The sequence below is a fragment of the Rhipicephalus sanguineus genome, chromosome 3 (genome assembly GCF_013339695.2).
Source record: "Rhipicephalus sanguineus isolate Rsan-2018 chromosome 3, BIME_Rsan_1.4, whole genome shotgun sequence".
Classification (NCBI taxonomy): Eukaryota; Metazoa; Arthropoda; class Arachnida; order Ixodida; family Ixodidae; genus Rhipicephalus; species Rhipicephalus sanguineus.
Window position 1 is genome coordinate 184208366 of NC_051178.1, and position 11772 is coordinate 184220137.

At 50.7% G+C, this 11772-nt stretch overlaps 1 protein-coding gene across 1 annotated transcript; it reads right to left on the reverse strand.

The window, feature by feature from the left end:
- Window positions 1–8516: 8516 nt before the first annotated feature.
- LOC119386162 (calmodulin-beta) lies at window positions 8517–11435 on the reverse strand. Its single transcript, XM_037653504.1, has 2 exons — window positions 10926–11435; window positions 8517–8705 (listed from the first exon to the last, which is right to left on the reverse strand). Exons 1-2 carry the CDS (start codon window positions 11433–11435, stop codon window positions 8517–8519), a joined length of 699 nt encoding a protein of 232 aa, XP_037509432.1.
- Window positions 11436–11772: the final 337 nt, after the last annotated feature.

Here is an 11772-nt window from a genome sequence, read left to right on the forward strand (position 1 = left end):
CGCAAACACGGCACCGAAGCCATTATTGCAGAAACCTGGCAAACTCGCCTGCGGAGGCAGACAACGTACTTGTGTAGCAGTTCTGCGTCGAAAAACAGCAGTGCCGTCTATATTCATGGCCCGCGTTCGGATTAGCATATAGTTTTCTGCACCACAAGCGAGTCATGGAAAAAAAAAATTAAATATCCGAGGAGGTATTTTTAGGGTTATCGACTGGCGCGGTTTGTAAACAAGCGGACGGGGCCTCGTAACGTTGGCCAGAGGAGCCCGGCGAAGAATCGAAAAAACATCGTCAATACACCGGGACCGTAATCCCTCCGAATGGCTTTGAAATTTTAATCCTTGCTTCCGAGTGTCGTTGCACTCTCATACGGCCTAAATAAGCAGCGTACGTATGCGCAGCTTTTTAACATTAAAGTTCCATGGTATGCTCTAGTTGCGCCATGCGTTTTGTAAACAATGCTTCAGTGAAATGGTCAAGATCTATGTCTTATCAGCAAGACATCGGACAGTCGTTGTCATCCAGCACGCGTACCGAGTGACTCATCACATCGTGACGTATTGATGGGGCGTTTCGTAAAGCACACTGCGTCAACCAAAAGAACATACAGCATGGACTTCAATCGATCTGTATGTAAGGTTGCGCAATCAATTCCGCTACCACCAGAAAGGGCGGAGGGGGGGGGGGGGGGCGAGGGTGTAAACGCAAAACGGTCATGTGCTTTGTGTGAGTGCGCCTAACTGGGCTGGTTGGTACATGAATGATTAAGACTGGAACAAACAGCACTGGACACGGGACGGTGAAAGAACAACAGGCAGTCGTTCTTTCTGACTGTCGAATACCACGGGCTGCGGCATGCGGGTATGTGCCACCCATCACTGATGGAAGAGATTTCATGACGTACGCGACAGGTAAGTCACGTTATTCATGCCATGTCCTGCTAATCGTGTTCGTCATACACTAACGTCCTCCTATGCCAACAATGGTATATACCACCAAGTTAATGGGACACTAAAGTGAAACAGTGAATCACTCTAGATTGATAAATGTTACTCTGAAAACTCTATCGTTAATTTCACCATCACAGGCGCATTAATAGAAAAGAAAATCAAGGTAAAATTTCATTTTTAAATTTCGCACCGAAATCTCCGCGCGTGGCATCAGGGATTTCACAGTGCATTGTTAATATTTTGGCGACATTGGCCTAACAAAATTTTCTGAAACTTGGTATGTTAAGTCTATGGCCGCCTCAGAGGGCAATGCATTTCATTTTGCCGATTTGAAAAGACGTGGATTCACACCGTAAAAATCTCTGACGTCACTGCGATTGGTGCGGGAACTTCAAGGTATACATGTCGCGCGTTTTCTTTTTGCGTGTTTTCTTGATTATCAAGCGTCTTCTTGATGTAAGCGTAGTGATTTTGGTATTGTGAAAGAGTGATTTTGCTCATATGAGAAAAAACGAAAAAGTGTGCAGCTTGCACTGTAGTGGCGCAAGGCTGGAACCATCTGCGGAGATGGTATTCGACCTAGCTAAGTTTTGCCAGTGGTGCCAAGCTTTTGCTAGAGATGCTAGGTTTTTGCTAGTACTACTAAGTATGGCTAGACTTGGCTATTCTTCTCCGGTTTCGGTTGATTCCCCACACTACGCACGTGCCACGTGGTTTTGGCGGGAACATATCACGTGACTAGTTGCTTGATGTTACATGATTTTAGTCACGTGCCTAATTGTTACATAAGTGATTTTGGTCACGTGACTAGGGTTAGGTGATGTTGCGTGATTTTAGTCGCGTGACCAGCATTTACGTGGTTTTTGGCGAGAACATGTCATGTGACTCGCTGTTACGTGGTTTTGGCGAGAACATGTCACGTGACAGCTGTTACGTGAAATTGTGATTTTAGTCACGTGAATAGCTGTTACGCATCTTTTGGGGGGAGCATGTCACGTGAGTAGTTGTTACGTGGGTTATGGCGGGGACAGGCCACGTGCTAGCTATTACGCCATGTTTTTGATTTTAGCCACGTGACTAACTGTTACCTGGCTTTTAGTCACGTGAGCAGTTAGGTAATGTTACATGATTCTAGTCATGGGACTAGTTACGTGATGTTTAGTCACGTGAGTGTTACGTGATTTTCAGTCACGTGGCTAGGTACGTGATGTTACATGATCGTAGTCACATGGCTTGTTGCATTATGTTACGTTTAATCCCGTGACTAGTTACGTGATGTAACGTAATTTTAGTCCCGTGACTAGTTGTTACGTGATGTTACGTGATTTTTAGCCACGTAAGAGACTCGCCCATCATAGTTATTGTATTCCATGCCGGACAAATCGGCGCACGTGCTGTGAGGGGGACGCTACGAGCGCGCGTAGCGAACGGATGCGAGGCACATCGGCTCTGTCGATTTTCGACTGGAGCCACGGACCTTTCTACCGGACCCCAAAAATTTTGTGTCCTCTGGACCCAGCAAGTCACCCGGACCACGGAGACATCTAATTTGTCAAGGTGGGCCGATTTATAAACAAATTACAGCGACTTTTCCGCGGCGCCAACGCTGAGTCCAGCGGCTCAGCTAGTGTCCGGCAGCGGGGAAGTCAACGCTCCTGCCAAAGTGGACGCTTCTTCAGCTCAACGCGGCTACGACCCCGAGGAAATGGCATGGTCGACCGTTTCGCCAGCCGGGAACCAAGATTTGACACCAGCGGAGCCCATTCGCAATGAAAATCTGTTCCGTCTTGTGGAGAGACGCTCCCAGCGACGAAAGGCCAAGCTGAAGGCGGCCACCGCCCAAGCCGCTCCCGGCAAGCAGCTATCCAAGCCACAAGCTCCTACCTCGCGCAAGGAAAAGGGGCAAGCCAAACCAGCATGGAGGCCGAAACCTCTTCAGAAATTCCACCCGGACGACATTGTAGTTGTCCTAAAGCCCCGGACCGCCCTGGCACTCGGAGCCGCGTTCCAACCTGGTGAGCTCGGCCTGTCCTTGCGCACTTACCTTGGTGCGCAGTTGGCTGCAGACCTTAGCTTTGTGATCTCCCGTGAGCAGAACCGTATTGTCGCAAGTACCAAGAACGCCTACGTGGCTGACCGCCTTCTTGGGGACTTCGTCATCAACTCGGCGCAAGGGGATGTGTCCTTCCGCGGCCATCTCAAGCAATTTGACGATGATGTCAGCTATGGCGTCGTCTCCATAGCTAATCATGAGACCGATGAGACCCTGAAGGATAGCATTCAATGGAGGCAGGGCGCTATCCTCGATATTCGCAAGTTTGGGACGTCCAACAAGGCCCGACTCACCTTCGCCGGGAAGGTCAAGCCACGGACTGTCCACTACAATTCCGAGATCATCACTGTCCGGCCCTACCTCCGTACCACTCCGGCCTGCGGCGTGTGTGGCACCGTGGGACACAGGACGGACACGTGCCCCAATCCAAACCAAGATCGTTGTGGCCTGTGTGAACGACACGCGCCATTTGTCGAGGGGGTGCGAGCCCCTCACAAGTGTAACGCGAAATGTGCAGTTTGTGGTGGTGGCCACGCCACGAACTCAAAGGACTGTGCGGCGAAATACCGCACGGCCGCCAAGTCGGCCAGCCCAAAGGGCGGCAAAAACAACCCGGCGTTGAAGTCAGCGACACGTCCGCCGGCACACAGCTCTGGCAGTGGCGAGGACTCACCACGACACAGTGATGTCAACTCGACGTCGGTGCCACCCAGTGAGCGCGCCGAGAAGGGAGGAGGAGCATCACCGCCCCCACACGGCGGCCATGGGAATCAGAGCCGTTCCCAGCAGCAACAACCCAAGAAGCAAGGTGCGGGTGACGCCTGGGCAACTATCGTCAAAAATGGCAAAAAGGTGAGCGGCGCGAGTAGGGTTGCCTCCTCCTCCCCCTCTTCTCCCCCCTGCCCTTCCCGCTCAACGGCTGATGCTGAGCTCCACAACCTAGTGGCATCTCTCCAGGCACAAAACGAGATGCTCCTAGCCAAAGTTGAAGCTCTTGAAAAGCAATCTACTCGCCCTCCCCAGACTGCCCCGCATGCGGAAGCCATGGAGAGCGCGGCGGTGCCGCCGACTACTCTGGAATCTTCCATTGCCGCCCTTGAGACCCGCCTCGAAACCAAATTTCCCACCATGATGAACACATTGGCTGCGCAAATCATGGCTCAAATTACTAATCAGGTTAATGCTCAGGTTAACGCTCAACTAGCGGAGACCCTTCCCAACATGCTTGCCCGCGCTGCGCGCAAGGGTAGCCTCAAGGATGTATCTGGCCGCCCAAGCAAATTCTCCCGTCGCTCGATCAGTCTCAACGACGATGAGGACAGTGGCTCCCTCTCTGGGACGGAGGTACAAGCCCAGGGAGCTGGCTCCGGAGCTACAGCCCTCTCAATTCCAATTCCCAAAACTGAGAATGGCGGGACACCCTCCATGTAGGCAATCCCGCAAGTCCAAATTGGCTTCCCCCACCCTAGTAACACAATGGAACTGTCGGGGATTCCGGTCCCGTACAAAGCGGGCCGACCTCCGACTCTACATTTCAACATTTGAGCAAATGCCCGCCGTGGTGGCCCTTCAGGAGCCAGGAAAGGGCGCCACCTTACCAAATTATACGACGTTCCAACAGGACCCCTCGTCTTGTCTTTGCGTCCATAAGAACTATACTGCCACCATGGTTGACCTTGACCTCCAACTTGAATACTCATATGTAATGGTGACTCTCCTTCCCATCCGCAAATCAGATCCATCGTTACATATCCTTAACGTATACTGCACTCCAAAACTGCCGAATGTTACATTCTCGGACCTCTTTAGCCGCGCACTAAGAGTTGCGGGTAAGGACCCCCTGCTGATTGTGGGTGATTTCAACGCCCCCAGTCGGGTTTGGGGGTACCATCGTGAAGAGAAGCGCGGGCGCAAACTGGCGGAACTTGCGTCAACGCTGGGCCTCACTCTTCACACCGACCCAGACCACCCAACTCGGATAGGCAGTTCTGTGACACGAGATACGTGTCCAGATTTGACCTTTACCCGCAACATTCAGTATGCAGAGTGGATCAACACCGAGGAAACCCTCGGTAGTGACCACTGCATCTTGAATACAACAATCCGGACGAAATCATTAGCACAACCCATATCACACGCCCGGCTCCCAGACTGGTCCAAATTTAGGCTAAATTATAACACCGCAGCATCAATACTCGAGCGAGGTTACGACACGTGGTCCCAATAATTAGTTAGTAACCTTCGCTCCACTGAAACCAAAATTCAGCTTTCAGAGGCGGTCTCGGACGTGGACAACCACCTCCTCCACCTCTGGGAAGCGCGGCATTGCCTTGTTCGCCGATGGCGCCGACAAAAGCATAACCGAAAACTTAAAGCTCGAATCACCGAGCTCACCCAGAAGGCGGCCGAGTATGCGGTCCAACTCGCGGACGCCAACTGGGTGAATAGATGCAACATGGCAGCGCGCCAAATGTCCGTCAAGAATACTTGGAGGCTATTTCGCGTGCTCATAGACCCAACGCAAACCCGCACCGAAACTCAGAAACACCTACAAAGGGCAATCCATAGCTTTCAGGGCAATACAACTCAGCTGGCGCACAAATTAAGGGACCAATACCTGTGCTCCACACAGGACCTCCGCAGATCGGCGTACTCCTATGCAGGTTCGGAGAACGTTGCGCTGGATCGACCTTTCCAGCTTTTCGAACTGCGGAAGGCCCTGTCTAAAATGAAACGTGGCACCGCTCCGGGTCGGGACAAAATTACTGTGAAAATGTTAGCTAACCTTCCCGATCCGGCATATGAATCACTATTAGCTTACATCAACTCAATTTGGTCAGGGGAAGTGCCACTCCCCATTGAATGGAAGACCGCCCTGGTCACATTTATCCCAAAACCTGGCAAGGCCGTGAACACGGATAACCTTCGCCCCATTTCGCTCACATCATGTACGGGCAAACTGATGGAGACGATGGTGCGGGATCGGTTGTCTGATTTCATGGAGAACCAATGTATTTTCGCAGAATCAATGCACGGGTTTCGCCCGTACAGATCCGCGCAGGACATTCTGCTTCAACTTAATCGGGACATTCTAGACCCCGTCGAATGCCCTCGCAACGACAAGGTCGTACTCGCCTTGGACTTGAAGGGAGCATTTGACAATGTAACTCATGAGTCAATTTTAACACACCTTTCACAAACCGGCTGTGGCTTGAGAGCGTTCGAATACATTCGGCAGTTCTTAACCGATAGACAATCTTACATCCGCATACAAGACAAGGAATATGGCCCTTTCCCCTTAGGAGCTAGAGGTACACCACAAGGCGCAGTGCTGTCTCCTCTATTATTCAATCTGGCCATGATGCACCTGCCGGCTCAGCTGGCTGATGTCCCTGGTATACAACATGCGTTGTATGCTGATGACATCACTATCTGGGCCACTCAGGGCTCACTCGGAGACATTGAGGCGAACCTGCAACAAGCCGCGAGCATAGTCGACCGCTATGCCCGCCAGTGCGGCCTTCAGTGCTCACCCTCCAAATCAGAATTCGCGCACATACGCCCCTCGCCAAAGTGCACGGCCAAAATTGAACTCTCGCTGGAGACAGGTCCAATCCCCGAACAAAAAGAAGTCCGGGTACTGGGGCTCTTTATTAATCAAAACAGACGGTCAGACAGCACATTGGCCAAACTCCGTAAGGTGGGAGACCAGGTGGGCCGCATGGTCCGCCGGGTCTCTAACAAACGCGGGGGGCTACGGTGCAGAGATGCCTTGCGGCTGGCACATGCATTTGTAACCAGTAGAATTTTATATTCTACCCCATACCTCCACCTGCGGAAGCAAGACGAGGATGCACTTGAAGTCATCCTTCGCAAAATAGTTAAGCGGGCCCTCGACCTCCCCGTGAATACCTCGAACCAGCGCCTTCTAGGCCTGGGCATGGCGAACACGTTTCGGGAGCTTCGAGAGGCCCAGCTCACAAATCAGTACACTCGACTCTCAAAGACGGTAGCGGGTCGCCGCCTATTAGCCCGCTTACATATCCAACACACCAACATCACGGAAGATCGCGTTCAACTCCCATTCGAGTGGAGATGCGCCCTCCACGTGCGCCCTCTTCCAAGCAACATGACAAAAGAAGACCACAATGGCCGGCGCCTGGCGCGGGCGGAAGCCCTGGCCCGCCATTTATGGATCGAAACCTGGCGTGTTCTACGTGGACGCCTCCGGCCCACACCATGGGGGATGGTATACGGCCGCTGTCGTCCACGAGAACCGAACAGTTAACGGGCTCACTTTCCGAGCCCGGGACATAATACACGCGGAGGAAGTCGCCATTGCATTGGCAGCTTGTCACCCCGCATCGCAAACCATCATCTCCGACTCGCGAGGGGCCTGTCGGAACATCGAAAACGGCTGTGTCGCGGACCTAGCCTATCAACTATTGAAACGTTGTGACTATCAGGGAATCCCCGCACCCCACCGTATAGTCTGGGCTCCTGCTCACATGGGATTAGAAGGGAATGAGGCAGCCGACGCCGCCGCCCGCGCGCTCTCTTACCGGGCATTCCCACTCGCCTCCCGCGACCAGGAAGACCTCGAATTTAATCCTGTCTATTCTTTCCGCGAAATTGTGCAGCATTACCAATCTGACCACAGCCTTTATCCACGCCCGTGTAAAGGCTCAAGTAAAGCGGAGGAGCGGCTTTTACTCCGTCTGTACACAAACACTATGCTGTGCCCGGCAGCACTGAAACACTTCGACCCCGCCTTTTCCGGCAGTTGCTCGCACTGTGGGGAGAAGTCTTCGGACATCTACCACAAGGTGTGGGCATGCCACTCCAATCCTGCTATACCCCCTATCCCCAACCCAACCCGGGAGGAGTGGGAGGCGACCCTGCTTGGCTGTTCTGACCTTCAGGCCCAAAAGGCCTTGGTCCGACGAGCCCAGGCAGCAGCCGACGCCAATGGTGTCCCGTACTAGGGAGCCCCACCTACTCTTTGTAGGTGCCGTTCCCTTAAGGGGTAGTGCCTGCATACCTCCCTTGTTTTCTTTTTTTCTAATAAATGTTTTTACCACCACCACCCACGTGCTGTGGGAGTGAAGCAGAAATTAAAGAGCACGAAGCGAGCGCGTACCGGTCATGACAATGATAATTCCTGTTCGCACTACTCGGCGCAACGAAAAGCCTAAAGAGCTCCACTCTTAAAATCGGTTTTCTCTTTAGTTAAGGGCACGACCATGAGATCGCCAAGACTTAGCGGCTAGATAAATAGACAGAAACGGTCAAAGAGCCTTTGGTTCGCTACGAAATGATTAGCTTTTAACAGATGTACACACTGATCTTAGGACCAGACAACGAAAACTATTGCAGCATCAGCGTTCAAAATTCAATTCGAGATGAAACAATAACAGCAAACTATATAATACAGCTCTGTAGTAACTAACAATGTGTGCAACCTATGTGTTATAAATGTCAATGGTTTCCAAAAAACGTGAGTGCTACATATTCATTTCGATTTTTGCGCCGACGTTACTAGCGCAGAAAACTCGTCGTAGCTAATTTGTACGTCTCCGTCCATGTCGGCTTCCCGTATCATTTCGGCGACTTGCTCGTCCGTCAGTTGCTCGCCCAAGACGGCCATGAAGTGGCGCAACTCATCCGCAGTGATGAAGCCGTCCCCGTCTCTGTCGAAGATCTGGGCAAGCAACCAAGAATGAAGCAGGCATATTGCACAGGCTGACACATATACAACATGCACGAACACATAAAAATAATTGTTGGGGTTTAACGTCCCAAAACCACGATATGATTATGAGGAGCGCCGTAGTGGAGAGTTCCGGCAATTTCGATCGACCACCTGGGGTTCTTTCACGTATACGTGCACCTGAATCTAAGTACAACAAGCATTTTCGCCTCCGTCGAAAATGCGGCTTCCTGACAGCTTTGGGTCATTTTCCGAGCACCATAACCACTAGGCCGCCGTGGCGAGTCATTCACGAACACACAGGATGACTGATTGCTGGAGCACGAAATTGTCTAAGCGGGTGCCTACAAGAAAAATCGAAAGGCCGCTGGGGGCGAGACGCTGCAACACCCGAGTACAGGTTAGCTCGCGAAAAGTACTCCGAAATATTTTCAGTGCGTGCATTTCAAAGTCTGTTTCGCACGATACATTTGCAACTTCATGACTTGTTCATGGTGATACACTACTTTTCATACTGACTTCAGCTATCAAAGAGAACGCCTCCTATTTAATTTAGACATTTATTTATTTTCTATATTGCGCAATAGGAGTGAAATTTTATGTTGACAGTGCTATGACTACAGCTTGTAATCTTTGTATTTTTTACAGCGAAAGCTGTTATGGAGATCACAACAACAGTGCTGCATTTGTAACCGCTATCCGTAACCGGTGTCCGTAACCGCTATCGCGCGAAATAAAAAAAACCGAAATATCGGGAAAAAATGTTGAAGCCGGGCCCTCTGCGTGGCAGTTGAGTATTCTACCACAGAGCCACGCTGGTTCATGAAACTCCTTTTTCAAATAGACCCTATACAGACGTCATGTCGGGCAAGAAACCGTGTTAACATATGTAATATATAGCATGGCAGAAGAGTAAAATAACAACCAGGCGTCACACGATGCTAATTGCGCAACGAGTGTGTGGTTTGAAGCTTCCCACCCACTACAAAGTTCTCTGCCATAATACTTCATGGTCATCAGCCACATGCAGCATCAACAAATTGCACATAATACTTTGCAGGTGTGTAGCAGGTACCTCGCTTATCGCAGAAGTGGATACCTTACATGTGTACTTGCACTAGTTCTCTCAAGAGAGTTCAGAACAGCCGGGCTTTAGAAAGGCGACTTTTCCAGCTTTCGCTGTGACTGTGCTACGTGATGCGTGGAGGCCTAGCGTTTATTCTTGAAAAGTTCATGTTCGCCTCCCAGCTAGCAATAACGATGTCGATTTGCCACGGTGTGTCTGTGCACATTTGGATTGCAATGGTGGCCTTTATTGTGTCAGACCATACTAACGCCCGTAAATGCTCTAAGAAACCACGCAAGATCCATTCATATTTACTCAGCCGTCTAATTTTCACAATTGCTTTAGGCTCATACGAATAAAGAGAAGCATTGGAGCCAAGGAGGGAAAACTCGGGCTCATGTTTCCGGTTTTTCTGACTTTCGGTATCCTTCATTGCTCACGTTAGGTGAGAATCTTGCTAAATTCTCACACATACCCATTCGCCGTTATCGACCAACAGCGCTAATGCAGTAATTGCGACGAAGCCGGAAATTTAGATTTGTGATGCAGTGTCGCCGAGAGTTATAATGGATTTCAGTAAAGAATAAAGAAAAATTATATTGAGATTTAACAGTGACGTCCAGTAATTATAAAGTCATTTCTGCACAAATTGGCATTATTGCAAATTAAGTTCTAGTAAAATCCACATGATAGATAGAAATCAGATAGGCAACATGTAGAAATATGCCGCCGAACTGTGGGCGAACACATTGTAGGTAATCTTTATGGTATACACGGGGACTATAGGCAATCTTTAATGGTATACAGGGGTACTTCCGAATCGCTCCATGTGTTTATGGTTTGTGCAAGGTAGCTACCTTTTAGCGGGAGTCTGTTTGGGTGATAGAGCTCAGTGAACTGACGTTTGTCATTAAGTCGGAGTGGCAGCTGGTTTGACCACGCGCCCTGTATCATGGCCACAACGTTCACTTGCTGCCCGTGCTTAGTGCTATTGAATAACGTCTGGTAGGCCTCACCGACTGTTGTTATGGAGGTCTTCCGTTGTGAAAGGCCTTGCGTGCATCACCTATTGATTATTTTACTACAACACAGCAATGCTTCCAACTCGACTTAAAGGATGTATACCTAAGGGAAAGCATTCTCACCTTGAACAGTTTACGGGTCTCTTCTTCGGTGGGCGTAGTGAGCGTGTCCGCTCTCACCTTGGCGACGAACTCGGGGAAGTCAACGGTGCCGCTGTCATCCGTGTCCACCTGGGCGATCATGTTCTTGAGCTCGACCTCGGTCGGGTTTTGGCCGAAGGCGCGCGTCATGATGGCCAGATCCTCGGTGCTGATCTCCCCATCGCCATCCCTGTCGAACAGCGCGAAAAGCTCGCGGAGCTCCACGATCGCCTCCTCGGAAATCTGCGGCCCTCCCGAGCCAGCGGTTGCTTGGTCAACGACGCCGCCAGGAGAAGTGTATCCTTTGTTGGTCTTGTTCCGGGGGCCACTGCTCGAGCGGCCGCAGTCACCGACACCGCCGGTATCCGGAACGCTGAGGTGCGTTTTAAGTGCACTTTGAGCAGCGGTTTGCGACGCCGACGGTACTGTCGAAGTAGCGGTGGTCGGTTTTTGGCCTCCTTGAGGCGAGTGCGTTGGTGGGAAGCGCTTCATTGCCGTTACTTGCGCTCCACTGCCACCGCCAACGCATCTGGCACTCTTTTCGAAGAAGGCGACCCGCCAGAATTATGGTCACGATCTTTTACTATTCCACTGATCCACTACACGGGATAAACCAGGAATTCGGCACGATACATGAATATACTAATTACGTGACCAGTGAGGCCTTAAGTATTAGAATTTTTTTCGCTCATTCGGCTCAGTTGAAGTAGCCAAGAAACAGGTTAGGAGATAGAACAGATTATCAACAGCCTGCTCCCATCATGAAAGAGAGAAAGAGAAATAGTAGAGATAATATCATATGTCATCTTAGTGAGAAAAGCATCAACCA

Excerpts from the sequence above, each read along its gene's own strand:
- LOC119386162 (XM_037653504.1), bottom strand. The coding sequence starts at position 11,435 with ATGAAGCGCTTCCCACCAACGCACTCGCCTCAAGGAGGCCAAAAACCG. Across the intron at positions 8,706-10,925 it reads AGACCCGTAAACTGTTCAAG|ATCTTCGACAGAGACGGGGA; the intron begins GTGAGAATGCTT and ends TTGCTTGCCCAG.